We start from the raw sequence: 26230 nt of genomic DNA, 5'->3' as shown, positions 1-26230 counted from the left end.
AGAGAGAGCATGAACGGGGGAGGGTCAGAGAGAGAGGGAAACACAGAATCCGAAACAGGCTCCAGGCTCTGAGCGGTCATCACAGAGCCTGACGCGGGGCCTGAACTCACGGGCCGCGAGATCATGACCTGAGCCGTAGTCGGCTGCTTAACCGCCACCCAGGCGCCCCAAATCAGTCCCATTCTTAATCCCGAGTACAGGTCCTCCTCTCACTCTACCAAAACGACTCCTTTGTAATACGTAAACACTTGACACATGATGATAGTAATAGTTCTACTTTTACTATCTGATGACTAAGACCGTAAGACAATAAAAAAAAAAAAAACAACACTATAAATTCAGAAAGACTGTTAAGTGAGTTTATGAACTCCAACAGGACTGACAAACACCTGACAGTATTGCACAGGTGACAAACAATGTCATTATTCAGACTTTTGGCATTACTGTTTCAAGAATCATCACGTAATTTCACTTTCTACACCCAATGCGACCACAGTCAGAAACCACTAAAAACAAGGCAATGGGTTCTGAGAGCCAGCCTTGAAATCTAAAATACTACTCTCACTGTTCCATTATTAATACTGTGATTCAGTGCTGTCACAATGGAATAGTCAGGGGTAGCGAATTCACCCCCTGCACACCAACACCTGCTCATGTGGTGCCCACCTGGTGGGGAGCATAGCATTCTCTCCTGCTGACTGGCTTTCTCAACCCACTGTACCAGGCTTGTATGCCCAAGAGATCCCAGCAGCTCTCAAGTTAAAACCTAAAGCCCTACGCTGGACAAAACACTTAACGGAAAACTTGGTTCTCTCCATATTCTCCAGACACTTCCCCAGGAAAGTACAAAAAGTTAGCTGCTACACTCACATGGCCCTCAACCTATGCAAAGATAAAAGAAACTCATCGGGGTCCAAATAAACACTCTACACAGACCACACAGCAGAATCACACCCAGCCCGACACACCGCGAATACTTTAATGCGATCCGTTAGAACAAGACACTATATGGTATTGGACAAGGTGGTAAGGTTTAATTTAATAACTGTAAACGCAGCTATAAATTGTAATCATACCACAAATAGTTATTCACATCTGTACTTACTTTTTGCCAGAATCAGGGACCCAAAGGCAACGACAATGACAAAGATGGCGCAGATGGCATCCAGACGCACGGCGAACCATCGGGACGTAGTCAGAAACAAGAACCATGCCTCTGGGTTTGCGAAGCATAATAAGCAAAATGAATAAGTCAAAAAACCATGTTAATTACCTTGAATGCGGGAGAACACTTTGCCCGGTTGAGCTACACGAGAATTTTACACAACATGGAGATCAAAGCTGCACACCTAAGGAACCAGAAGGTTCCAGAAAGCCAACTTCTGACACAAAGCAATGTACGGTACAGGCAGGAATTGGTACAGTGGCTTTGTGGGAGGCATGCATTGAAAAATTCAACCGAGGGGCACTTGGGTGGCTCAGTCGTTAGTTAAGGCATCCAACTCTTGATCTAAGCTCAGGTCACGATCTCATGGTTCGTGGAACTGAGCCCACAGCATGGTCTGTACTGACAGTATGGAGCCTGCTTGGGATTCTCTCTCCCTCTCTCTCTGCCCCACCCCCACTCACACTTGGTCACTCTATAAATTAAAATAAACTTTAAAAAAAAGAAAAGGAAAATTCAACTCAGAGGTTATAAGTAGAAATAGGATAATAAAAACTTCGGAAAAATGGGCTCATCAGTACCTTTCTTAGAGTGCCAGGCTCAACATGAAGCTTATCCTCTCATGTGGTTTACTGTTCCCAGCTGATAACAGACAGCAAAACCTCCACTTCGTTTCCAGTACTTTCCATACTTACTATGGGGTCTTGCACACAGTGTTTATTACTTAGGAGCCAGTATCTCAAGGATCATCTTGCTAAAAGTTCCCACATCAAGTAGGTAGCAAATCTGACAATCAGGAAATCAGGAAACTGATTTCCTCAGCAACTTCTGTCACCTGAATGCTCTCAAAATAAGAGTTGGCAAACTATAGCCTGTAGGCCAAACATGGCCCACCATCTGTTTTTGTAAATAAAGTTTTATTTGAACACAGCTATGGTCATTTGCTGATATACTATGTTCGGCTGTGTGTTCCTGTTATAATAGCAACGCTGAATTGCTACAACAGATAACATGGTACACAAAGCCTAAAACGTTTCCTATCTGGACCCTTAACAAAAAAAAGTCCACTGACCCCTGCCCTAAAAGGACAGAAAGTGATGGAAGGACAATGCAAGCCACTGGGGTAGCGGGGATGGGGGAAGCAGTGGTGTGACAGGGGGAAGGGGGAACACACAGGGGATTCTGAGAGGAGTCATGGCCCAGGGGAGAGGACAAAGACATGCTGAGGAAGGATGTGGGGCTGGGCCAGTGGTGAGACAGACAGAGAGGTGCTGCCCAGCAAGGCCAAGAGAGGGGGCATATCCCGTTCTTTGAAACCATTTCCAGAAACTCACAGACCTGAATGCAAATCCTGGTGTGCATCAAACAGTTCCTGGAACCTCTCTTCAGCTTCATATGCCCGGATGGTCCAAAGTCCCTGGAGAGACGACGATAAGTGGGAAAACACCGGGCTCCGTGCTGGGGAGGCAGACAGACAGAAAGTCGGTGAGGCCGGACTGAGGAGAGCACCTGCCTCTCATGCTGTGTGGCCACACATCCCAGTTAATGGCACACCCAGAGCTTCTGGACGGGCTGCCCGGGGGAGAAGGGACGATGCCCTTCCTGGAGAGGGAACAAACATGTCAGCCCTCAAACTCCTGGTCACACTGCGCTTCCCTTTAACGACCCGAAAACACAAGTTTCTCTTCGAACCTATCTTTGACAAAATTCAAATCATGGCTAGATTTAAATAACTAAATTCTTTCTTTGCTAACTCATTTGTCCAAGGTCCTCCTCCAATGTGGCCTTCCTCCAGAACTCTTCCCTGACAGCCTTCTGAGAGGAAATTCTGTTCAGGAATTTTTGAGTCGCTAACGTTCTTACACTGAATTCTGCTACAGTTCTCACCACACGGAATCATGGTTTGCTCCACCTGTGACTATTAAGGACTGGGATCTAGTCAGTATGTCCCTGAAATGGTAACAGGTTGGTGAGAAGTTCGGTGAACAGCCAGTCCCGCTCCTGCATCAAGAATCTCTTTCTGGGTGACGGAGAACGCAGGTATTGCAGTGCCCTTGCACCCACGGGGCCTGTGCAGCCACGGGGTCTTTGAATAGCTTTGATTTTGGCTGGAGGCAACTCCCCTGCTGGACACCTGGCCTGTGGAGGTCACTGCGTGACAGTGACATAACTCTTTCAGAACCTGACCATGGACTTAGTGGCCATTCTCTTTTGAGTAACTTCATGCTGGTTTGGGGCCTGAGGTCACATGACCAGCCATCTGTTTCCCTGCCATCTCCTCTAAGAGCACCCTGTGTGTCAGCACCAGGGGCTGGCTCCTGCCCACCAGGGAGGTGTTGGGCAGGGATGGTCACGTCCGGCTTGCATCCCCCACCATAAATAAGGCCATGACCAGCTGTTGTCAAGGGCAGGACTGTGAGTCTGTGGCCTCTGTCTGGGATGAGTAACAATTTGTGCTGTATCAGCAGGTAATACTTGACTTCTCACTTTATTACCTGCGCATCTCCTAGAGAAAACTTGTTGGGAAAACACCTGGGTGTTCAGGGGAAGGGCACAGATCACTTATCTCCTGAGACGCTACAGAACTTTTATAAAATGACGGACAGAAACAATTCAGAGAAAAACTCAAACTTATTTCAGAGACTGATCCTTAGCCTGGCATCTGAACGCCTGTGTGTGTGTGACAGTTCAGTCACATGGGCACCGCATGTATGGGGGACAGGGATGCTGGGCACAAATGTGCGGACACAGAACCTCCTCTTGGAGCTTAGTGTCCACAGCTCCTCAGGCAAGGAGGAGGAAGGCTTCCCCACAAAAGACAGTGGGGCTCAGCAAAGATGGGACGCCCTGGGCTGTGGGCCTGCTGTCCACCTCCTCCACTGCGGACCTCTTTCCTGAGATACTGACTGAGGACATTAACTGTTAGGGGCCCGTGCCTGCGATGCTCCTTTAAGGAAAAAGACCTTCTCTGAACCGAGGCATGACCTAACATTTCCCCCTGTATCTACTTCCGGGAAAGAGCCTTAAGTGATTCGGTGGTGGTTTTGACCGTCCAGTTGTATGTTTGTGATCTAGCACCCACACCACTCTCTCCCTTCATTTATACTGAGTCATCTTTAGCCTTTATTCATTTTACCTTCCTTTAAGTTTGTACTTTTAAGGCAGTAATAGGAACATAAGGGGACTGAGTTCACGCCCCAAAGAAGAAAGGCTGCAAGCTCCGAATAGGCCTTTTTTGCACTTCTCAGCACATGTCCCAGTCTGTCCCCCAAGACGTGGTCAATGTGGAAACAGGGTGCTTCCCGGGATGACTCAGCAAAGTTCCAGAGTTCCTATCAAGAAAGTACTTACAGTCCAGCTCCAGGAAACACCAAGAACTCACTAGAACCATGTTCCTATTTCTTGAGCAAATGGTGTGATATAAACAGTTTCATCACAGAGAACATTTCTAAGAAGGAAGGAGATGTGGCTGCTGACTCAGGGAGAGTCCTTGAATGAAATGCTTCAGCATGGCCACCCCCACCTGCGTCCCTCGTCAGGAGATCAAGGTTGCAGTTGATTTTCTCTGGCAGGGTTTCAGAGCGGGGTTGACTTTAGAAATCAGGGGTCGTCCAGCTTTGAAAACCAGTGAACCCAGAGACCCCACCACTAACTTTACCTCACATCCAAGAGTTCCAGGGGTACAGCAGGAATCTGCCCCTGAGAAAAGCTATCCTGTCTCTCTCACACCCTACTTAGGACTGAGTGGGATGCTAGGATGAGTGAGTTGGAGGGTCTGCAAAGAAAATTAACTGGCACAGAGGGAAACAGAGTGCCAAGGCTCTGGTATGTTCTTTTGCCCAATGTAATGCCTTTTCCCCCACAAGGATCGAGCTAGCTATCCTGAAGTAGATCCCTATAGCACCCACGGTGTTAGCCAGCAGTCACAGGCAAATGCAACCCTACGTTTCACAAAGTGGACACAAGACTGACGACTGTGTGTCCCATGACCCTGAGGACTCTTTGGGACAGACCCCTTCCCAAGAGGGAGAAGGCAGTAGCTGCTTCAAGGACCTGACAGCCATGCTATGGCTTATCATTTACATTATGTGAGGCCTGCTGGTTGTTATGTCCTTAATTCCCTCACGTTCAAGGTTCTAGCACCTTTCTGAGTGGCCAGGAAACACTTTACAGGCATCAACTCACAAGACCCTTGCAAGAGTCCCACAGGGCAGGTGTTGCTATATCTTAGAGGGAAAAACAGGCAGAAGGATTAAGAGCACTGGCCAAGATGAAGTAAATTAACCCAAGTGGCAGAACTGGGGGGTCAGACCAAACTCTTATTCCCAAGGCTGTGCTTTTAATCACTGCCACAGTGTCTCAGACAGAAAATAATCAGGTTAAAGATGCCAATGTGTGACTAAATGCAGTTTTCTCCAGACTTTGTAGTTTACGATTAGAAAACCCCAAAATCAGGGCACCTGGGTGGCTCAGATGGTTAAGTGTCCGGTGTTTGATTTTGGCTCAGGTCATGATCTCACAGTTTGTGAGTTCAAGCCCCACATCAGGCTCTGTGCTGAGAAGTGTAGAGCCTACTTGGGATTCTCTCTCTCCCTCTCTCTCAAAAACAAACAGAAGGAGAAGGAGGAGGAGGAGGAGGGGGAGGGGGAGGAGGAGGAGGAGGAGGAGGAGGAGGAGAAGAAAAGAAAGAAAGAAAACCCCAAAATCAAACAGTGATTATCCAATAGCCTTATCCATTATCATACAGATTAAGCACCTTCAGTTGAACAGTCCCTGGAAATCCATCATGAGAACTTACAACAGCAGAATCGAGAGTCAATCAATGGTCTGAAACACGTGGCACACATTTAACTCTCCCCAGCGATGCCCACGGCAGACACTGCTAATTGATCACAGTACCCTTACACATGGAATTTGGATGTGGCTGCATAACTCAGACATTGCTAACCGATCAAGCAGATCCTGATTTGCCTGAATGATGCTACCATGCTCACTTTTGCAAAAATGGAAACTCATTACAATCAACTGCGTATTTGTCAGTAAGGTAGTTTAAATGCCAGCCTGAGGTTTCAGAGGCAGCTAGGCAATAGGATCTGAAAATAATCCTCAGGACCTTCAGAGTCCTTTCAAAGCACAAGGATGAAGCAGATTTATACAGCCAGAGCAATCAGGTATCCTCTTTTTGTCCTCCTTTTTCCTGGTGGCTCCAGCAATGGCCTCAAGAAATACTATCACTGCTTAGAGAAAACAATAGAACTGCTATTTATGGCACAGACCCACAAACCAGACATGTGACAACAAACAGTTCTAATCAACTGACCACCACATTTGGTTATCTGGGAGTGAGGAAGAAGGAATATGTGTATTTAAAGTATTGTCACAGCCTACTGGGGTGCAGGAATGTTCACAATATTCCCAAATACCCTAGGGGTCATGCTAACGTTCTCAAAATCTCCAGATTAAGCACTGGGAAAATCCTATACTGTTTCTTGAAAAAAGCCTCACGAGGTCCCCTTCCTCCTCTCCATTTCCGCATGGATGGGGAACGGCCCTTGTCCAGACAAAAATCTCCACCTTCTTCCAGAGACCTTTAAATAAACCAGAGACCTCCTTTGCAACAAGACTGACTGAAGTCGACAGACTCCATTTCATGAGTGGCCTCCACTTATAAAATGTCTGGAGCCTTGTTGTCTCCACAAAAGACGGGCTGGAGTTCATCCTTTATTCCTCCGCCTTCTCCAAGCTCCGCCACAGTAACCTGTTGAGAGACAGGACGGCCCACACGTTGGGACTACACTGCCTGCCGCCCCAAGGCAATGCCTCACAAAACCACACCTCACAGGAGGTCAGCTGGTTCTCTGACGACTGAGAAGTTTTCCTATAGCTCTTATAAAATCGATGCCCATTATCATTTATGCAAATGCTAATGACAAATGTCTCTCAAAAATATATTATTAAAAAAGAAACAAATGGGGGGCACCTGGGTGGCTCAGTTGGTTGAGCATCCAACTTCAGCCTAGGTCATGATCTTGCCATTCCCAAGTTTGAACCCTGCATTGGGCTCCGTGCTGCAGCTCAGAACCTGGAACCTGTTACGGATTCTATGTCTCCCTCTCTCACTCCGCCCCTCCCCCACTCATGCTGTGTCTCTCTCTCTCTCTCTCTCTCTCTCTCTCTCTCTCTCTCTCTCTCAAAAATAAACTCTTAAAAAAAAAAAAAAAAGAAACACATGGGGCACCTGGGTGGCTCAGTCAGTTAAGCGCCCAACTTTGGCTCAGGTCATGATCTCATGATCTCACCACTCGTGGGTTCAAGCCCTATGTCAGGCTCTGTGCAGACAGCTAGAGGCCTGGAGCTTGCTTCAGATTCTGTCTCCCTCTCTCTCTGCCCCTCCCCTACTTGCACTCTGTGTGTGTGTGTGTGTCTCTCTCTCCCTAATTAAAAAAAAAATTAAATTAAAAAAAAAAAAAAAACAAGAAATACACACACACATGCCATAACAAAAAAAATCTCTTCTGTCCCAATGAACTTGTATTTTTCCAGACAACCATGAGACCCAATAGGTTTCTCTTCTTAGTCTGGCTTGCAGGAAGCTAAGCTGGTATTAATTTGCAGTAACTATCCACAGGGTTGCAGTTTCTGATACAAATATCTTACTTCTTTATGTTTTGGCTACACCTTTATTCCTTCTTTTTTTAAATATAACAATCTACTCTCCTTATGATTTGTCTTACTAATAACGACATACTTTTGTGCATTAATGAGATAAGCTCTGAACTATTTCATCTTCTGTGACTACCCATGTTTTCCCATTATTCCAAAACCAGGAAGCTGAATGGAAAACAAACTAAATGCATACTGAACAGAACCCTCGCCTGGGTCCTCCTAAGGGAATTACATCCAGGATCCATTTATAGGAACAGCCTGAGCGGCGGCGGGGGGGGGGGGGGGGGGGGGGCTTCAAACAGTGTGGCATGACAGCAAACACTGGTGATAATAAAGAGTAACACTGAACACAATTGTTTATCTTTACAAAATATTTACCAGCTGTACCTTATTTGCCATTTTTTGAGTATGTGATAGTAATCTGTTTTTCAAATGTATCACTTCTGACATAGGAGTATATTTCCCGACACCTCTGCTCCTTTCCCTAATCTTTCCCTTTCTTTGTCATTTCCAGAACCTTCAAGGAAAGACAAATTCCATTATTTTCCTTCTGTATTTCAAAATATTTCCAACATGAAATATTTCTTAAAAAAAATTACCTGAGTGCCTGCTCTATGTTAGGAAGCATGTCATGAGTAAGACAGAAATGGCCCCTGTCCTCACAGTGCTCACGTTCTAGTGGAGCGTTACTACACGTATATCCTCTGTTTCTTCCTTGTGCTACCCTGCAAAGCTGGGCCTGGCAGGCCACTAGCTCCATGTGCCCTAAGGGCCACTCTGACTCATGGTGGCCACAATATTCAATTATGTAACATGAGCTTGGAAAAAATTCTGGAAGAGAGAGTCTGCACAATTTCAGGGGTCTCCTTAATTACAGCACAAATGGAAGTGAGCCCACATCGCCAGTGCAACCTGAGAACCTCTGTACTCACTTGTAGATTCCAGGCGTTTGACATCCCTCGATGTTTCTAAGAAATATCGCCGAAGAACAAAGAAAATGATGCCAAAGGGAATCAGAAGTATCGCGATCCAAGGAATCACCACCACTGCAACAGCCACCACACCACAGACTTGCAGAAATGTCTGAAATAGGGAAAAGAGATAAAAAGGCCTTCTTACCAAGAATTCTCTTACAACATAGACTTTAAAGGGTTGTTTTTTTAGGATTCAACTCCTTTCTTCCAAAGACTTGTTGGAATGGCAGGGCATGGTTTCCAAAGATATAATAGAATTTTACAAGTGGTCCTGATGATATTTATACACCTAATCGTGATGTACCAAAGACAATAAGAATTTTCTAGATATTAGTTCTTTTGATACACTCAGTAGCCCTAGGAGATAGGCATTATAATCTTCCCTATTTAATAGATGAGAAAGTTTGAGACTCAGAGAGAAGAAGACTTGAATCCCAAACTATCATGAGTCAGTGGATATTACCAGGGAAATCAGCAAGCAGAAATCATAGATGAGAAATTCGGAAGATTCAACTATACATGTGGGGATAAAGAAGTGGCTAATTACAAATTCAGTGGTCAGAAAGGGAGGGAGAAATTTAAGTATTTGCCTTTGAAAGTGAGGATTCCTCTTTCTTGGCTTTCTATCCACAGTTAACATTTACCGAGTGCTCACTGTGTACAGTGCTACCCATTAAGTACTTTGCGTGTACTAACTCATTTAATCCTCAGAATGGCCCTATCCAATACTAGTATTATCTCCCTTTTCACATGGAGACCCTGAAGCACAGGCAGAGGAAAAGCAACTTGATCAAGACTGCAAAGCATTAGTCATAGAAGCCTACATCATGATATATTTAAGCTTGCCCTCAATGTAATGCCAACTTTTTATCCTTCCGGAAAAAAATTCTTGACTTATTTGAGCCCCCTAATTTGTCTTTAATTTTTTCCTCTAAAGACCTTACTTAAGGAATTTCAGAGTTTATCAGTGTGCCTAAAAAAGGACAAAAGAAGGGAAACAAATTTCTGAGATTTCTTAGAAATCTTATGAAGAGTTTTAAAAATAAGGAAACACAAAGTCCAAAATCTTTTTTTAAGTTTTATTATCTGGGCCAACAGACACATGAAAAGATGCCTGACATCACTCATCATCAGGGAAATGCAAATCAAAACCCACAATGAGAGATCATCTTCTGCCACAGAATGGCTAGTATCAATAAGACAAGAAATAACAAGTGTTGGTGAGCATGTGGAGAAAAGGGAACTCTCATGACCATTGGTGGGAATGTAAATTGGTACAGCCACTGTGGAAAACAGTATGCACGTTCTGGAAAAATTAACAATAGAAATACCACGTGATTCAGAAATATCACTACTGGGTATTGGGGCGCCTGGATGGCTTAGTCGGTTAAACATCCGACTTCAGCTCAGGTCATGATCTCACGGTCGGTGAGTTCGAGCCCCATGTCGGGCTCTGTGCTGACAGCTCAGAGCCTGGAGCCTGTTTCAGATTCTGTGTCTCCCTCTCTCTCTGACCCTCCCCCGTTCATGCTCTCTGTCTCAAAAATAAACAAACATTAAAAAAATTTTTTTTAAATAAATAAATAAATAAATAAATAAATAAATAAATAAATAAATAAATAAATAAATATCACTACTGGGTATTTACCCACAGAAAAGAAAAACACTAATTCAAGAAGATATGTGCAGCCCTATGTTTACTGCAGCATTATTTACGACAGCCACAATATGGAAGCAACCCACACATCCATCAACAGATAACTGAATAAAAAAGACCGAGATCGTGCCATTTGCGACATCATGGATGAACCCAGAGGGCATTACGCTAAGGGAAATAAAGTCAGAGAGAAAAAAATACCATATGATTTCACTTACATATGGAATCTAAAAACAAACAAAAAGCAGAAACAGACCCATAACTGCAGAACTGATGGTTGCCAAAGGGGAGGGGGGTGAGGGATGAGCAAATTGGGTGAAGGGGAGTGGGAGATACAGGCTTCCAGTTATGGGACGAATAAGTCAGATGAAAGGTAGAGCATAGGGAATACAGTCACTGGTATTGTTACTAAATTGTGTTGCATGTGGACAGATGGCGGCCACACACGCCGTGAGCACAGTGTTACGAAGAGTGGTAGAATCACTATGTTGCATGCATGAGTGTCATTGCGTACATTGCGTGTCAACCATACTTTGATTTAAAAAAGGATCAGGCTGTCTTGATGCTCCCATTTTTACAGGCCAGGCTATCCTGTTTCTAAAATAAATATTTCAAATAAAAAATATGACAAAAATTGTTTTACTGCCAGAACAACAATCAATTTTATCATCTGGATAGGAAATTTTCTATCATTAGGATATTTAAAATATCTATCTCAAAGGCTAATGATGATAACAACACAAGTGCCCTGTGTCAGGTATGGGCTGTACACAGGTAGCGTACCGAGTTCTATGAATGTTCAATCATGACCTCATCTTGTGAGGTGACTTTATGTTGGGAAATGATACTGGGCTAAAAAGAGCAGGCAGAATAGAAACCCAAGTCACCTGGATGATGCTGATTTAAGTATCCACCTTTATCAGGAAAAAAAATGGTATCATGGTGTACAACTTCAGGTGACATGAGTGCAATCAACATACTTTTGCATCTGCCTGCTAGGACAGTGGGCTCATTGAATGGTGGGAATGGGCACATTCACATGGCATGTGAACTCCAAAGTTTGTGAATTCAGGTGGATACAAACCCAGGACTATATGCACGAGGCACAGGGGGCTGTGGAAATACAGGGAAGAATACATGAATAGTTTCCGGAAGGTTCTTCAACTTACAACCAAATTTCACAGGCTGGTTTAACAAACAGAAAGAGCGGCAATGAATAACTTGCAGTAGTAATCACAGCTGATGGAAATACTGCCCAAGAGGAAGTCGGGCTGCAAAGGTCAAGGTGCCTGCCCACATTAACATAGGTTGTTCCGTGTCCTCTCAGAAGGCGCCTGCCCAGTGCCTTCCCCACTGTGCCAGCCAGGGCAGCGGGCCCCGGGCGCATCTCCAAGGGAAGGATTAGCAGGGCGATGCCTGAGGGAGACACATGTTATCATCTCACAGTTATTCCAAGTCAGTTTTCTCAGAGCTTCATCACAATCAGCTTGTGAATGAGCAAAGAAGGAACTGTCATTTCCATTTACAGATAAGGATTGTGAAAGCTGGCAGGTTAAGTGGTGGTCCCAAGTTCTCCCGGGAAGTTACTGTGTGATGGAGAAAGCCAGGAATGGTGCCTGTGAAAGGTGCTTCGTGCAGGCAGGAGAAGAGTGGAGGAAGGAGGAAACTTCTAGAACTGTGAATCTGTGGGCAGGAGCCCCAGTGAATCAAAACTGCATTATTTTGATGTAGACCCAAGCGTTCTGTTTCCCCCATTCTCTACTGCGGTGTCCATACAAGACCCAGGGTGAAGAGGCATGGAATTCTGAAGGAACAAAGTCCAACAGTAAGTGGAGAAAGCAGGCTGTGAACCTCTCTCCTTTTACATCTACAGCTGGCCAATTTCTCACAGCTACTGGGTTAACTGATGCATCCCACTCTTCTATACTAATTAGGAAGCCAAGAGGAAGGGTCCTTTTAGACCCTTCTATGTCTGGCCTTAAGTGATCACTAGGCTTACCATTGTTAGTTGTCAAGAAAAAAAAATCTGAAAGGTTATGAAAATATTCAAATTCACAATTTTTGAGCAGACTAACATCACTTGATTGAACAATATTCACCAGTTTTAACTACCCGGCTCTCCCTAAGGTGGGGGCCTTCTGTGGCTAAGCCGGCCCGGCAGATTACCTGGGCAGCAGAGGTAAGCTCCAAACACGGGGTTCTGCTGGAGCCATCTTCTTGGCGCTCATTAAAGACCTGTAACCGATGCTCTCAGAAACTCCCAGGTTAGGTTAGGGCTTTCAGATTTGATGTCCCCAAATTCTGAAGTAATTCAAAAAGGCTTTCTATAAGAGTTTTATTTCTACTTGCAGGTCATGTTATGGCCTGCCCCACAGTGAATTAGATGTTATACTGTACTGTAAAAACATACACAATGTTTGATTTTACATTTATATGTATTCATGTATATACACATGTGAATCTTTTACTGCCAGAAAACTCTCTCTCTTTTTTTTTAAAGTAATCTCTCTGCCCAACATGGCGCTCAAACTCAAATGCCCAAGATGAAGAGTCACATGCTCTACCAACTGAGCCAGCCAGGTGCCCATGCCAGCAAACTCTTTATGGAAGTTGGCAAGGACAAAGACAGTAAGCAAAAAAGCTAACATTCCGAAAGGGGACACAGAAGATGCTGGTGCAAAACAAACACCCATCCCCTCCTTAAAGCCAGTCTCATTTCTTCCTTCCACATTCTCAGGAATTCCAAAGTATGTACACAATTCTGCCCAAATGATTGGATTCCAAACCTATACTGGATGACCCACCCCCACGGCCAGCGCTTCTGTACCTCTGTTGCACTAAGGCACAAAGAGATAATGATATAAATATACAGCAAGAAACATGTTGACCCAGAAGCACCTGACCCAAGCCTTGACACCCAAGATCTAAGGGTAATCGTTTTTTTGATATGCTTGCATCCCAACTGGAACATACTCGTTAGGAAGTCAATCCAAAATCTATAAACCCACGTGAACAAATGCAAACAATCCTTGAATAAAAGTCCTTCACTTGAGAGAACATGTCGATTTTGCTTAATTGGGAGTAATTCTGCAGCTTACAGAGAACGTCGATCCAGACCTGGAGGACAATAGCATTAGCCTAGCACCGTGCTATCCAACAGGGTCTAAGACCAACCCTCTCTAATATTAACAGGGAAGGGAACACAGCCCACCATTTTGTCTTAGTGAAAACTGGGCTACCCACTACCACAAAAAGATGTCGGAAGGTAGGAGGAATTAAGTGAGATAATTATATAAAGTGCTTAGCAGTCCGTGCTTAACAAAAAGAAACCCTAAGTACCATTATTATTACCTTTCAGTATGCTCTAGATGCCAGCAGCCAGAAGAGAAGGAACAGTGCGTTGACAGATTTATGGGCCTAAAGTGTCTTAAAAATATCATGAGGCTGGAGCCTGAGACGCGTCTCACTCTAACCACTGGCACAGCTTAGGACTATCCAGGGACACCAGAGCAAGTGTTACTGTTTCCTGGATGTGGTAATGATGTCACATATACCGAAGTGGCTGTGGCTCTTCTCTAGCTATCATATCTGAGGCCCATTTTGTTTGAATATAAGATGACCGATAAACCTCATGCCTACTACATTTTCTGTCCTCTCCTTTTTCACCCCACCTGAGGGTCTCCCAAAGACTGATAACCTCAGGATAATGCAAGCAACTCAACATTTTTTGAGATGTTTCTTTTCTTATTCTGGATTCTTTTAGTGTTTCAAGACTCACTTCTTTTTTTTTTTAAATGTTTGTTTATTTATGACACAGAGACAGAGCATGAGTGGGGGGAGGGGCAGAAAGAGAGGGAGACACAGAATCCGAAGCAGGTTACAGGCTCCAAGCTATCAACACAGAGCCCGACGCCGGGCTCAAACTCACGGACTGCGAGATCATGACCTGAGCCCAAGTCGGACGCTCGACCAACTGAGCCACCCAGGCACCCCAAGCCTCACTTCTTAGTGAAGACTTCCTGCCCTGAAATTGCTCGGCACTTCTGGGAGAGTAAGGAAAACTGTGCTGGGCCTATGAATCAACACCACCAAAGCAAACGCCAGATTATTCAATAGGGACAAAGAAGTCCATCGTGACATTTTCTATTTCATGCATCGTGAACTGGTGTCGATATCAAGGGAAATACAAAAGCTACATTTTGTGCACTAGTGAATCCCAGGAAATTCAGCTGTATCCACTCCAGGTTGGCCTTCCTGGCAAGCAAGCATGGTAGTTCAGATGCCAGGAGGGCCCTGTAACCATCACTTACGGAAAGGATGAGCACCTCTCTCCCTTACAAAGGAAGCTGTCCTGTGAGCCACTCTTCCTGATTAAACCACAGGGGTATCTAAATGAATTGTTAATGTGGCTTATAGAAGCCATAAAATAAAATAATTCTTACGGAAAATGTTAACTGCTTTGTTTGAAAAACTGCCCAGTTACAAATCTTGAGAAAAATGTCATTGCTTGGTTGCTAGCGCCTATGGCAAATTCCCTCATTACACTGCAGAAAATCTCTGTATCTTGTTCACAACCAAAGACAGGTACAACTGTCCCCCTCCCCCATACCAATAGTGGATAACATCTCGTGAGGGCTGCCTTGTGTCCCACCTCTTCAGTAATTCCATCCTCACTTTCAATCTGAGTGGGAGGGATTATCACCTCCACACACAAAGAATGAAGCTCATGTGGGGCGCCTGGGTGGCTCAGTCAGTTGAGCATTCGACTTCGGCTCAGGTCATGACCTTGTGGTTCGTGAGTTCGAGCCCCGCATCGGGCTCTGTGCTGACAGTTCAGAGCCTGGAGCCTGCTTTGGATTCTTATCCCCCTATCTCTCTGCTCCTCCCAGGGGCATGCTCAGTCTCTCCCTCTCTCTCTCTCAAAAATAAATAAATATTAAAAAATTTAAAGAATGAAGCTGATGTTCACTGATGCTCAGAGAAGTTTAGTGATTTGCCCTAAGTTAGATAATTCAGAGTCACTGTGTCCCCAAGCCTACAATCTCTGAATGATACAGCATCTCATATAAAGATTCATCCTTCAAAAAATTTATACCTATATGTATTCCTATTTTACGTTTTCCCTTTCATTTGCATTTTCTAGTTTGGTTGGGTTTCTTGTGGTGGTAGCTGGTCTCCCCCAGGAGGTGCTCAGTCCTAGATTCCCAGCTCCTATGGAAATAAAAACCTGCTCGGTGCACAGAGCAGAGTTGATCAGTAAAAAGGTCCTAAAAATGTTTGCTAATAGAACACACAAAACACATGTTGATTTAAGAAATACTGTTTAAATAAAAAAGATTCATAAGATGAAGTCTAAGCCCAGAAAGCAAACTGATTTGGGGGAAGGAAGGAAAAAGCCAAATTTAACTTTAATAAATACACAAAACCCAAAGACCCTAAATGAGATTATTCTACATGCCACATATGTATATTGGGAAGGTGGTGAAAACAAAGCATTTCCCCAGGTCGTGTTTTCCTCTAGAATTAATACTGTATCCCTAATCTTACAGATTTTAGCATATTTCTTTCACAAGCAGTATTAAATAGAGGACTGGTTTGTCTGTTTGACATTTAACTACCCAAATGCTTACAGCCCTGTAGGAACTCCTAGGTATCTACCCACAATTTCCTTTAAACTTAATTCAATGGGATTCTGTTCCTGCTCGTCTTTGTGAAGCTTGTGCCAAGGAACATGTTTTCTATAAACAACAGTAAAAATGTATTCTTCTTATTTTATGCAAATAAATATGTCATCCATACTTCTGGCTCACCCCATTCTTATTTGAACTCTTGCTTGTGCTCAGACTTCTCTTAGGCACAAAGTGAAATGTGTATTTAATCATAAGACCACTTAGTCAGTAGACAGTACTTTTATTACTTGTTTACAGTATTAAAAAATAAAATCAGGATCATTAAAACTACTAACACCTCAAAGGAATTTCAAAGCTTTGAATTCTGCTGTCAGTCAGACTCTTAAAAATTCTGTTCCAAGTTCTGATAAGTACAAATCGTCCAGATTGCCTTAAACGATTACTGATTTTGCAGAAGATAGGGCTTACGTGCAATAAACAAAGCAAGATTCACTTCTTGGCAAGAAAACACGGCAAGATTTTCTTCTGATTTAGAGAGAGGAAAAAAAATGATGCCTAGTTTTTAATCAGTAAGCTGTTTACTGATGTGGGTGTAGGAGAGATTCTTCTACCTATTTATTCTGGAAACGTATGAGATAAAAAAAAAGAAACCTTTCAATGAAATGACTATCACATAGATTGTGCTGCTGGCTAATATAAGATTCTTGTGGAGGCAGTAAAATTTTGAACAGGCTATACAAAACTCCAAGTATTAAGAACTAAAATGTAATTCCCATCACATACTCGTTACTCTTCAATTACAGGATAAATAAAAGCAAAGGGAAAAATATGGAAAGCTCTTAAAGGTAAGCTCCTAAACCTCAATACTGACCTATGGTTAGTATTAAGTCTGCAGGTGTAAGTGACATGCTGATATGGCAACTTGCATGCTTCAGGGAGTTCAGACATCAGCTCTGGCTCCCAGATCCCTCCTTTGTCACCTGTCTCTTGACTTCACCCAACTCATTTGGCCCTGTTATATCAGAACTTTATGGGATGTTGGTGTGTCTTATTTATACGAAGATATCTAAACAAACTCTCTTTAAGATTAAACTTTTCAGGGGAGCCTGGGTGGCTCAGTCGGTTAAGCGTCCGACTTCGGCTCAGGTCATGATCTCACAATTCGTGAGTTCACGCCCTGCGTCGGGCTGTGTGTCGACAGCTCAGAGCCTAGAGCCTGCTTCGGATTCTGTGTCTCCCTCTCTCTCTCTGCCCCTCCCCTGCTCATGCTCTGTCTCTTTCTCTCTCAAAAGTAAACAAACATTTAAAAAAAATTTTTTTTAAAAGATTAAACTTTTCAAAACTTGTCCTTTCCTTGAGATCTACTAATCACTCTTTCCACCCTCCATTTGTTGGCCTCGGCTCTTTTTATATCCAATCTAGCTCTGGGAAGTGTGTATCCTTCAGTTAGCCCTTACTCCTGAGTCGTTGCTAACTCCACTTGAAGAGTGCATGGTGGTATTAGGCTTACGATTTGTTAGCCAACACAACAGAAATCATTAGGGAGACACGACTCTTATTCCCTTTTTTTTTTATGTTCAGCATATCTCACGGATCAATAGCTTCCCTTTCACCTTTTCTCAGTGTTAGAGCTTATTTTGAAATTCAAGGCTGGAGTCCACCCATATGCTACTTTTAAAAGGCACACCTTATGGGAATGCAAGCTGGTGCAGCCATTCTGGAAAACAGTATGGAGGTTCCTCAAAAAACTAAAAATAGAACTACCCTACGACCCAGCAACTGCATTACTAGGCATTTATCCATGGGATACAGGTGTGCTGTTTTGAAGGGACACATGCACCCCCATGTTTACAGCAGCACTATCAACAATAGCCAAAGTAGGGAAAGAGCCCAAATGTCCATCGATGGATGAACGGATAAAGAAGATGTGGGGTGTGTGTGTGTACACACACACACACACATGCGCGCGCACACACGCACACACACACACACACACACACACACACACACACACACACACACACAATGGAGTATTACACGGCAATCAAAAAGAATGAAATCTTGCCATCTGCAACTACGTGGATGGAACTGGAGGATACTATGCTAAGTGAAATTAATCAGAGAAAGACAAAAATCATATGACTTCACTCATATGAGGACTTTAAGACACAAAACAGATGAACATAAGGGAAGGGAAACAAAATTAATATAAAAACAGGGAGGGGGACAAAACAGAAGAGACTCATAAATATGGAGAACAAACAGAGGGTTGCGGGAGGGGGGATGGGCTAAATGGGTAAGGGGCATTAAGGAATCTACTGAAATCATTGCTTCACTATATACTAGCTAATTTGGATGTAAATTTTAAAAAATAAAAAATAAAATTAAAAAAAAGGCATACCTTAAAAATAAAGGAAGAAAGACAAGGTTGGAAAAGGGTACCCTATGAAAAACACTAACCCAAAGAAAGCTGGACTATCTATACCACACTAAACAGAAATTTTTAAGTTAGGAAGCGTTCCTAAAAATAAAGGAAAACATTTCAAAAGAAGAATTGGCCAATTTATCTATAAGACATTAAAAAAATCTAAATGTATATAAACTTAATAACACAGCTCCAAAATGTAGAAAGCAAAATCTGAAAGAACCCAGGAGAAACAGACAAATCCATAATCACAGTGGGGGATTTTAACCCACTTATCTCAATAACTGATAGATTAGAAGAGAAAAATAAAAGTACAGAAGCTATGAAAACATGATGAACAAACTTGATCTAATTAAGAAATGTAAAATACTGCAGCCAATAGCTGCACAATACATCCTTTTCAACTGAATATATGTTCTATGCTATAAAGCAAATATCAACAAACTTCAAGGGCCAGAAATTATACAGAATATATTTTGACCTAAGTGGATTTAACAAAAAAACAAAACAAAAACTCATACCCAAAAGGTAACCAGAAAATCACTAAACATTTGGAAATTTAGTAATATACTTCTCTAATATCTAGTTCAAAGAAATTACAATAAAATTAGAAAGTATCTTGACATAAAATAAAAATCTGCTAATCTTAAAATTTGAGGTCTGCAACTAAAGCTGTGTTTAGAAATACATTTTTACCTTTAATTTTTTTTTAAAGAAGGACTACAGGGGATACATGGGAAATCTCTACCTTCCTCTTATAATTTGCTGTGAACCTGAAACTGCTCTAAAAACATAAAGCCTCATTAAAGAAAAAAAGGAAGAAAGGTTAAAAGTCAAGGGTTTAAACATCTTAAAACACATCTTAAAAAAACCATATTAAACTGAAGTATATAGAAAAAATGAAGAGAATAGTAAACATTAATGAGACAGAAAACCAACTTCCAAGGAGAAAAATCAACAAACCCAAAGCTTGATTCTTTGAAAGCACAAATGAAATTAATAAACTCCTACCAAGACTGATCAAAAGAAAAGAGAGGAAAAACTACCATTATCATGAATTAAAAGGGGATAACACAGCACGGGCACTAAAAAGAGCATATGACAAACATTTAAAAATTTTCTAATGTTTTTTAATGCTTATTTATTTTTGAGAGAGAGAGAGACAGACGTTTCTTCTTGGGAGCCAAAGTCAGACGTTTAACTGACTGGGCCACCTAGGCGCCCCAAACATTTAAAAATTTTAATGCAGAGAACAAATTGCTTGAAAACTGATATACAAAGACTGACATAAGAAGAAATAGAAAATCCGAAGAATTCTGTATCAATTTAAAAATTTGAATCCATAATTTTAAAACTTTACACAGAAGTTTTAGGCCCAGATGGCTTCACAAGAAGATTGTGCAAAGAAGTTATGCCAAATTCTTCCACAGAATTTGACTCCAGGATCATTATGATATAAAAACTACAAAAAGACATTAAAAGAAGGAGAACACTAAACAACATACCAATAAACTCAATCTAACAATATAAAAAGGATAATAATGTCACAATCAAACTAGTGTAGGCAAGCCCAAAATCCACGGGACAGGTGGTTAGAAAGGCAGGTTGGAACTCTTGGGTAGAAGATGGTGTTATCCACAGGTAGAATTTCTTTTTCTTTGGGGAAGCCTTGGCTCCTGCAACCTTTCAACTAAATCAGGCCCACACAGATTAACTACAATAATCTTCCTTAAAGTCAACTGATTATGGATTCCAATCACATCCACAAAATACATACACAGCAACACTCAGATTACTTTTTGACTGAGTAACTGGGGACAGTAGCCTAGACAAGCAGATACCCAAAACTGACTATTAAATACTTCCCATTTCTTTTTACATGGCCAGCGTAACTCTGATACCAAAGGCTAACAAAATATTTTGGGAAAAAGCAAATTATTGGCCAGTATCCTTCATGAACAGATAAAAAATTCTTGACAAAGTATCAACAAATCCACAGTAGTGATACATTAAAAAAAAAAAAATGTGACCACATGACCAAGTGGAATTTATTCCAGGAATACAAGGTTAATTTAATCTGCAAATATCAATCAGTATAATATATCCTGTTAAGAGTAAAAGGTGAATAATCATATACCTGAAGAGATGTAGAAAAAATATTTGTCAATATTCAACACCTGTTCTTGATAAAAAAGTAAAAATTCTCACCAAATCCAGAATTTAAAAAAAATTAAATTTGATCCAGATATCTAACCCCCAAATTGCAATTAACATTATTTTTAATGGAAAAATATTGAAGGATTTTGCTTTAAGAGTATGAGAATACCTTTTTTAAATGTTTATTTATTTTGAGAGAGAGAGAGAGACAGAGAGACAGAGAGACAGAGAGCATGAGCGGGGGAGGGACAGAGAGAGAGGGAGAATTCTAAGCCGGCTCCGTGGTGCCAGCGCTGAGCCCAACGTGGGCTCAATCCCAGAACCGTGAGATCATGACCTGAGCTGAAATCACGAGCTGGAGGTTCAACCCACTGAGCGTGCCCCAAGAGTATCTTATCTCATCATTTCTTGTTTTTAAATTTTTTTAAATGTTTGTTTATTTTTGAGAGAGACAAAATGTAATCAGGGAAGGGGGCAGAGAGAGAGGGAGACAGAATCCGAAGCAGGCTCCAGGCTCTGAGCTTGTCAGCATAGAGCCTGACGTGGGGCTCAAACTCAAGGACCATGAGATCATGACCTGAGCCAAAGTCGAATGCTTAACTGACTGAGCCACCCAGGTACCCCTCTCATCACTTCTATTCAACACTGTACTGGAAGCTCTAACCCTCTAAGTTAAGAAAAGATAATACAAGTCTTATATTGTAAATAAAGAGATAAAACTATCATTACGAACAGCTGACAAGATTGTGTATGTAGAAAATTCTACAGGACAACAACAACAACAAAAAAAACCCACCAACTCCAGCAACTGCAAAATGAGTTCACAAGTTCAATGACACAAGGTCAATATACATAAATCAACTTTATTTCTGTATACTAGAAACAAGCAAGTGGAAAATGATATTAAAAACAATCTCATAAGTAGATGTAAAAAAACATTAAATACTCAGGGAATGTATTTAACCAAAGGAGTGCAAAATGTTTATACAAAAAACTACAAAATACTTCTAAAGTTAAAGAAGACCTGAATAAGTGGAGAGGTAGATCACATTCATAACTGAAAGATGCAATACAGTTAAGAATCACCGACTTCTCAAATCGATCTACAGCTAAAAGGTAATATCAAAATCCCAGCAGCCTTTTATAAAAAACAAATTGAAAGGCTTCTAAAACGTACATAATCAAGTAAAGGATCTGGTATGATCAACACAATCTTGACAAAGCAGTACAAAGTTACTAAGTTTCAAGTCTTACCGAAATGCACAATAACCACAACCACCATGTGGGTGTGAAGACAGATAAACAGATCAGTGGAACAAAATAGACACAGACTTGCTCACATATAGTCAAAAAGATTTTTAACCAAGGTGCCAAGGCAGTTAAATGCACAAAAAGTCTTTAACAAATGTGAATAGAATAACTGGGGAAAATAACAACAACAACAATCAACTGCATTCCATACAAAAAGTTAATAGAAATGGCTCAATTTTTTAAGAGGTAGAACAAGTAAGTATCTTCACATCCCACAAAGACTTCTTAGGACACAAAAAACATAGACTATAAGAGATGAGGGGGGAAGCAAACATTTCACTTCAACAAAATTAAAATTTGCTCTTCATTAAAAAAGAGGCAAGCCACAGACTGTAAGAAAAGATTCACAAAGGCCGAGTATTAAACTAGGATTATTTTTAAAAACTAGTATTAAGAAATATATACATATACGGGCATCTGGGTGCCTCAGTTGGCTAGGCATCCGACTTTGGCTCAGGTCATGATCTCACAGTTCATGGGTTCAAGCCCTGCATCAGGCTTTGTACAGCTTGAAGCCTGGAGCCTGTTTCAGATTCTGTGTCTCTCTCTCTCTCTCTCTGCCCCTCCCCTGCTCACGCTCTGTCTCTGTCTCTCAAAAACAAACACTAAAAAAATTAAAAAAAAAAAAAAAAATATATATATATACATATAAACTCCTTTAAATCAACAATAAAATTTTTGTTTAAGTTTAAAAATCAGCAAGTGATCTGAACCAATATTTCACAAAAAGAAGATATCTGAATGGCCAATTAGCATGCATGAAAAGGAGCTCAGTGTCATTAAGCATCAGGGAAATACAAATTCAAACCCCAATGAGACCAATCTCTGCTAGAAGGGCTAAAACCAAAAAGACTGATAATACTAACTGTTGTAAAGATGGACAGCAGCTAGAACCTCCATACTGCTGGTGAGTACATGTTGCAAGTATCTTAAAAACCTTTAAAATTTTTTAAAGTTAATATACACCTACCTTATGTGACCTAGCAATTTCATTTCTAGGTATTTGATCTAAAATAAATGAAAACACATGTCTACATCAACACGTGTGCAAGAAGGTTCACTGCTAAAAACTCAACAACCCAAATGTTCATCAAGTAGGGGCCACAGAAATTGTGAAATCTTCACTCAATGGAATATCACGCAGGGAAAAAAAAAAAATGAATCATTCAACACGCAACTGGATGAATCCCCAAAAAGATGCTGAAAAAAAAAGGCAGCAGCCACAGAAAAACATATACTACATTGATTCCATTTATACGTAAGTAGCCCCCAAAATAAAAATACTGATTCTATGTCACTGGAAATCTGGGAAAGGTGTGGGGTGTGGAAATGAATGACAAAGGACAAGAGAGACTTTCTGAGGTGATGAGAACGCTCCACAACATCTTGTTTTGGTTAATCGTCACAGAGATATACAATTATCAAAATTCACCAAACTACCAAAAAAAAAAAAAAAAAAAAAAAAAAAAACAACCAAAAACCAAACCCTAGTTTATTGTATGTAAACTGTACCTCAATAAAAATATCAACAGGCTAAATAGAAGATCATGACACCACAATTCCTCTCCCATTCCTTTGGTCATGCTCAGGCAGGTGTTGGCAACATGTAAATACACAGACACAATGGCACATGGTGATCTCCTTGGGTGCGCTGTGGCGGGAGGGGAGGGGGGCACCTGTGAGGGGTAATGGTAACCAGCCTGCAGGCCTCAGACAAAGCATGGCTCCTGAACCACGTCTGGCATATCTGTCATAGAGGGCTGCCCCTTAGCACCGATGCCAGAGATGTTCTTATCTGCTTCGTGACTCAATGCCAATGACGATCAAAGAACACTAAATCAAAGAACCCAAAAGAAAGAGCTCCAAGAGACAAGTGAGTCATGAAACTCACAAGCAGAAGACAGTATAAATTATAATTATCAGGTTCCACATCAGATTTGAGAAAGAAATCCATACATAAAATGGCAAGTGTGAGATTTTACTAAAACTGAAGTTCTCCAGCCTGTCCCTTTCTTGCTCATCTTAGAAAGAAAACTCCTGAAGTAGCTAGAACTGAGTGAATGTAACTAAGAACAGCCTATGGGGACTCTAAAGGTCCTCCAACTAAGTAAATATTTAGCCATTTTCCTCTCCCTAGCAACGACTGTCCATTTAATCATCCCTAACAGTGCAAGGTGGCAAGGCGAGAAAGCCCCGTGAGTGGCCACTGTTTTGCAATGGATGTCATCCAATAACGCCATAATGTAAAGGTCTATGCTCTGCACAGTACCACCATGCTTGATAAAAATGAGATGTTTATTTTTTTTTTTTTTTAGGTCTTAATTAGCTTCTTGTTAAACTACAAACATTATCATTGGAGCACACATGCTGGGACAGACAAATTGGAACACTGGTTGCCAGCCTGGGAGGGTCCCCGGTGATTAACTGTCACTACGCTGATGTTGACGGTGCTGCTTTTCTAATTGTGCTAACCATCGTGTTGAGCGGTGGGGGGAAAACCAACCGTCTTGTCTTTCATTAAAAAAAGACAGGTAAAGGAATCATATGAGTGGGCTTGTGTGAATCCTACCACCCTGATCTCACAACCCCAAGGGTCAAGTGTTTGTAAATATTTCCAGTAACTCATATCACCAATTCTCCCTCCTATTAGCAAGGAAACCCACTTTAACTTGGTCGTTTGCATGAATCATTATCTCTGGGCCTGGCATTTTCACGGGATATTCCAACCTTCCAACGGCTCTGGCTAAAACGCTTTTCGTTGATTTTAAAAGCGTGAAAGCAACTGTGTGCATCAGTTAAAATGGATGGGTTTACTTTTATAGAGTCGGTAAAACAGAGATCTTCTAAATGAGGGCAAGGTGGCCTAACTAACAATCTCCTTTGTCCAATGGGATTTGAGGGCGGGAGTGGGGAGAAGGGGTCAACACACCATAGAAATCTCAAAATGACAAAGTCATTGTTTGCTGAAAGAGGCTGGAATGCTTTCTACACACTTTCCCTGACATCTCCGCACAATGCAATGCAAGGGTCAGTGGTACTGAGACAAGTAAAGGCAGTTCCACTCTTTTGCTTCTATAAAAGCCAGTGACCCAACCTATTGTCCCCAAGTCTTCAGCTCGCTTTGTTCTCAATACCCAGATGCGGCAGCTTTTTCATTCCTGCTCCCCCTCTGGAAAGAAATGACTGTGGACACCTCCTTCACATTTTCTTTTTTCTTGGGCATTTTCACTTCATAAAGCCGCAGTCAATGTGTTTTGTGTGTGGTGAGGAGGGAATGACACGTTCCATGGTGGTCCCCACCACTGTCTGCATTGGTGGTTCAAGTAGCCTCAGGATTAGCCCTTTGTGCTCCATGAAAGGATATGAAAAGTCAGTTACTTAAGCTCAGTCAAGCTGTTGATTTTTTTTTTCTTTTTTTTGGATGAGGGGTGTGTGGGGAAGAAAGGTTTTGCAATTCAGTTTTCCTCAATAAATTACGGCATTTTGCTGAGGGCAGCTGTGTGCAAGTTCACATGCTCAACGAGTCCCACGTTTCAAAAAAAAAAAAAAAAAAAAAAAAGACAAAAATGCCTAAAACTTCCACGTCCTACCTTTGTTTTCACTTGCTTCGCTAGTAGGAAGACTTCTGGGAGGTGATAATTGTTAATGTCAAGAACTCTAAATAAATGAGACTCCTTACTCAAATATTATCCGAGAGTTTCAAAAACTGCATTAAGTTTGTTACTATGAAATATTCAGTGCTTCACGGTCTATTCTGAAAGTAACGGAATTTGATCCCGTGAGTCTACATGTAAAAATATCTATTAAAAACTTTCGGGGATATCAAACTTAGAATATCTGTGAAAAAACTCATGTGGTGGTTATTTATGGGCCTGACAACTCAGTGACAGTTCCTTTGATGCAATATAATGCTATTACCAAACTCTTCCTCCCACTTAAAAAGGTATGTAGTGCTTTAAAAATAACTACCCATTATGCAATACTTAACATGCAGATGTTATGCTAAGAATTTTATTAAAATGATTTAATTTTGTCTTCACAACAACCCTTATGAAGTGTGCCATTTTTCTCTCTCCTACAGATAAAGAATGTGTGGCTCTGTGAGGCAGAATGGGAAGAGGCAGAGCAGGGATCAAACTCAGAAAGGCAGACTGCGGGGATTGGGAGGGCTCCCACCGTAACCCCCTCCACGACATTTTAAAGCTAGTTAGTTACATTGTAAGTGATGCCCATGAACACATAATC

The 26230-nt window shown here is 41.7% G+C and overlaps 1 protein-coding gene across 2 annotated transcripts in view; it reads right to left on the bottom strand.

Moving 5' to 3' along the window:
- Positions 1-26230, bottom strand: part of ABCC4 (ATP binding cassette subfamily C member 4 (PEL blood group)) — a 267510-nt gene that overhangs the window by 53266 nt on the left and 188014 nt on the right. For both annotated transcript variants that reach the window (XM_086709433.1, XM_086709438.1), the window contains 3 exons: positions 8764-8914; positions 2504-2623; positions 1106-1216 (listed from right to left, as the gene is read on the bottom strand). In XM_086709433.1, the coding sequence (XP_086565559.1) occupies positions 1106-1216; positions 2504-2623; positions 8764-8914 (382 nt within the window). The remainder of the gene's footprint in view (positions 1-1105; positions 1217-2503; positions 2624-8763; positions 8915-26230) is intronic.

Source organism: Puma concolor, chromosome A1 (assembly GCF_028749965.1).
Source record: "Puma concolor isolate L17-30 chromosome A1, mPumCon1.1.hap2, whole genome shotgun sequence".
NCBI lineage: Eukaryota > Metazoa > Chordata > Mammalia > Carnivora > Felidae > Puma > Puma concolor.
This window is presented reverse-complemented; position numbering and strand designations above follow the sequence as displayed.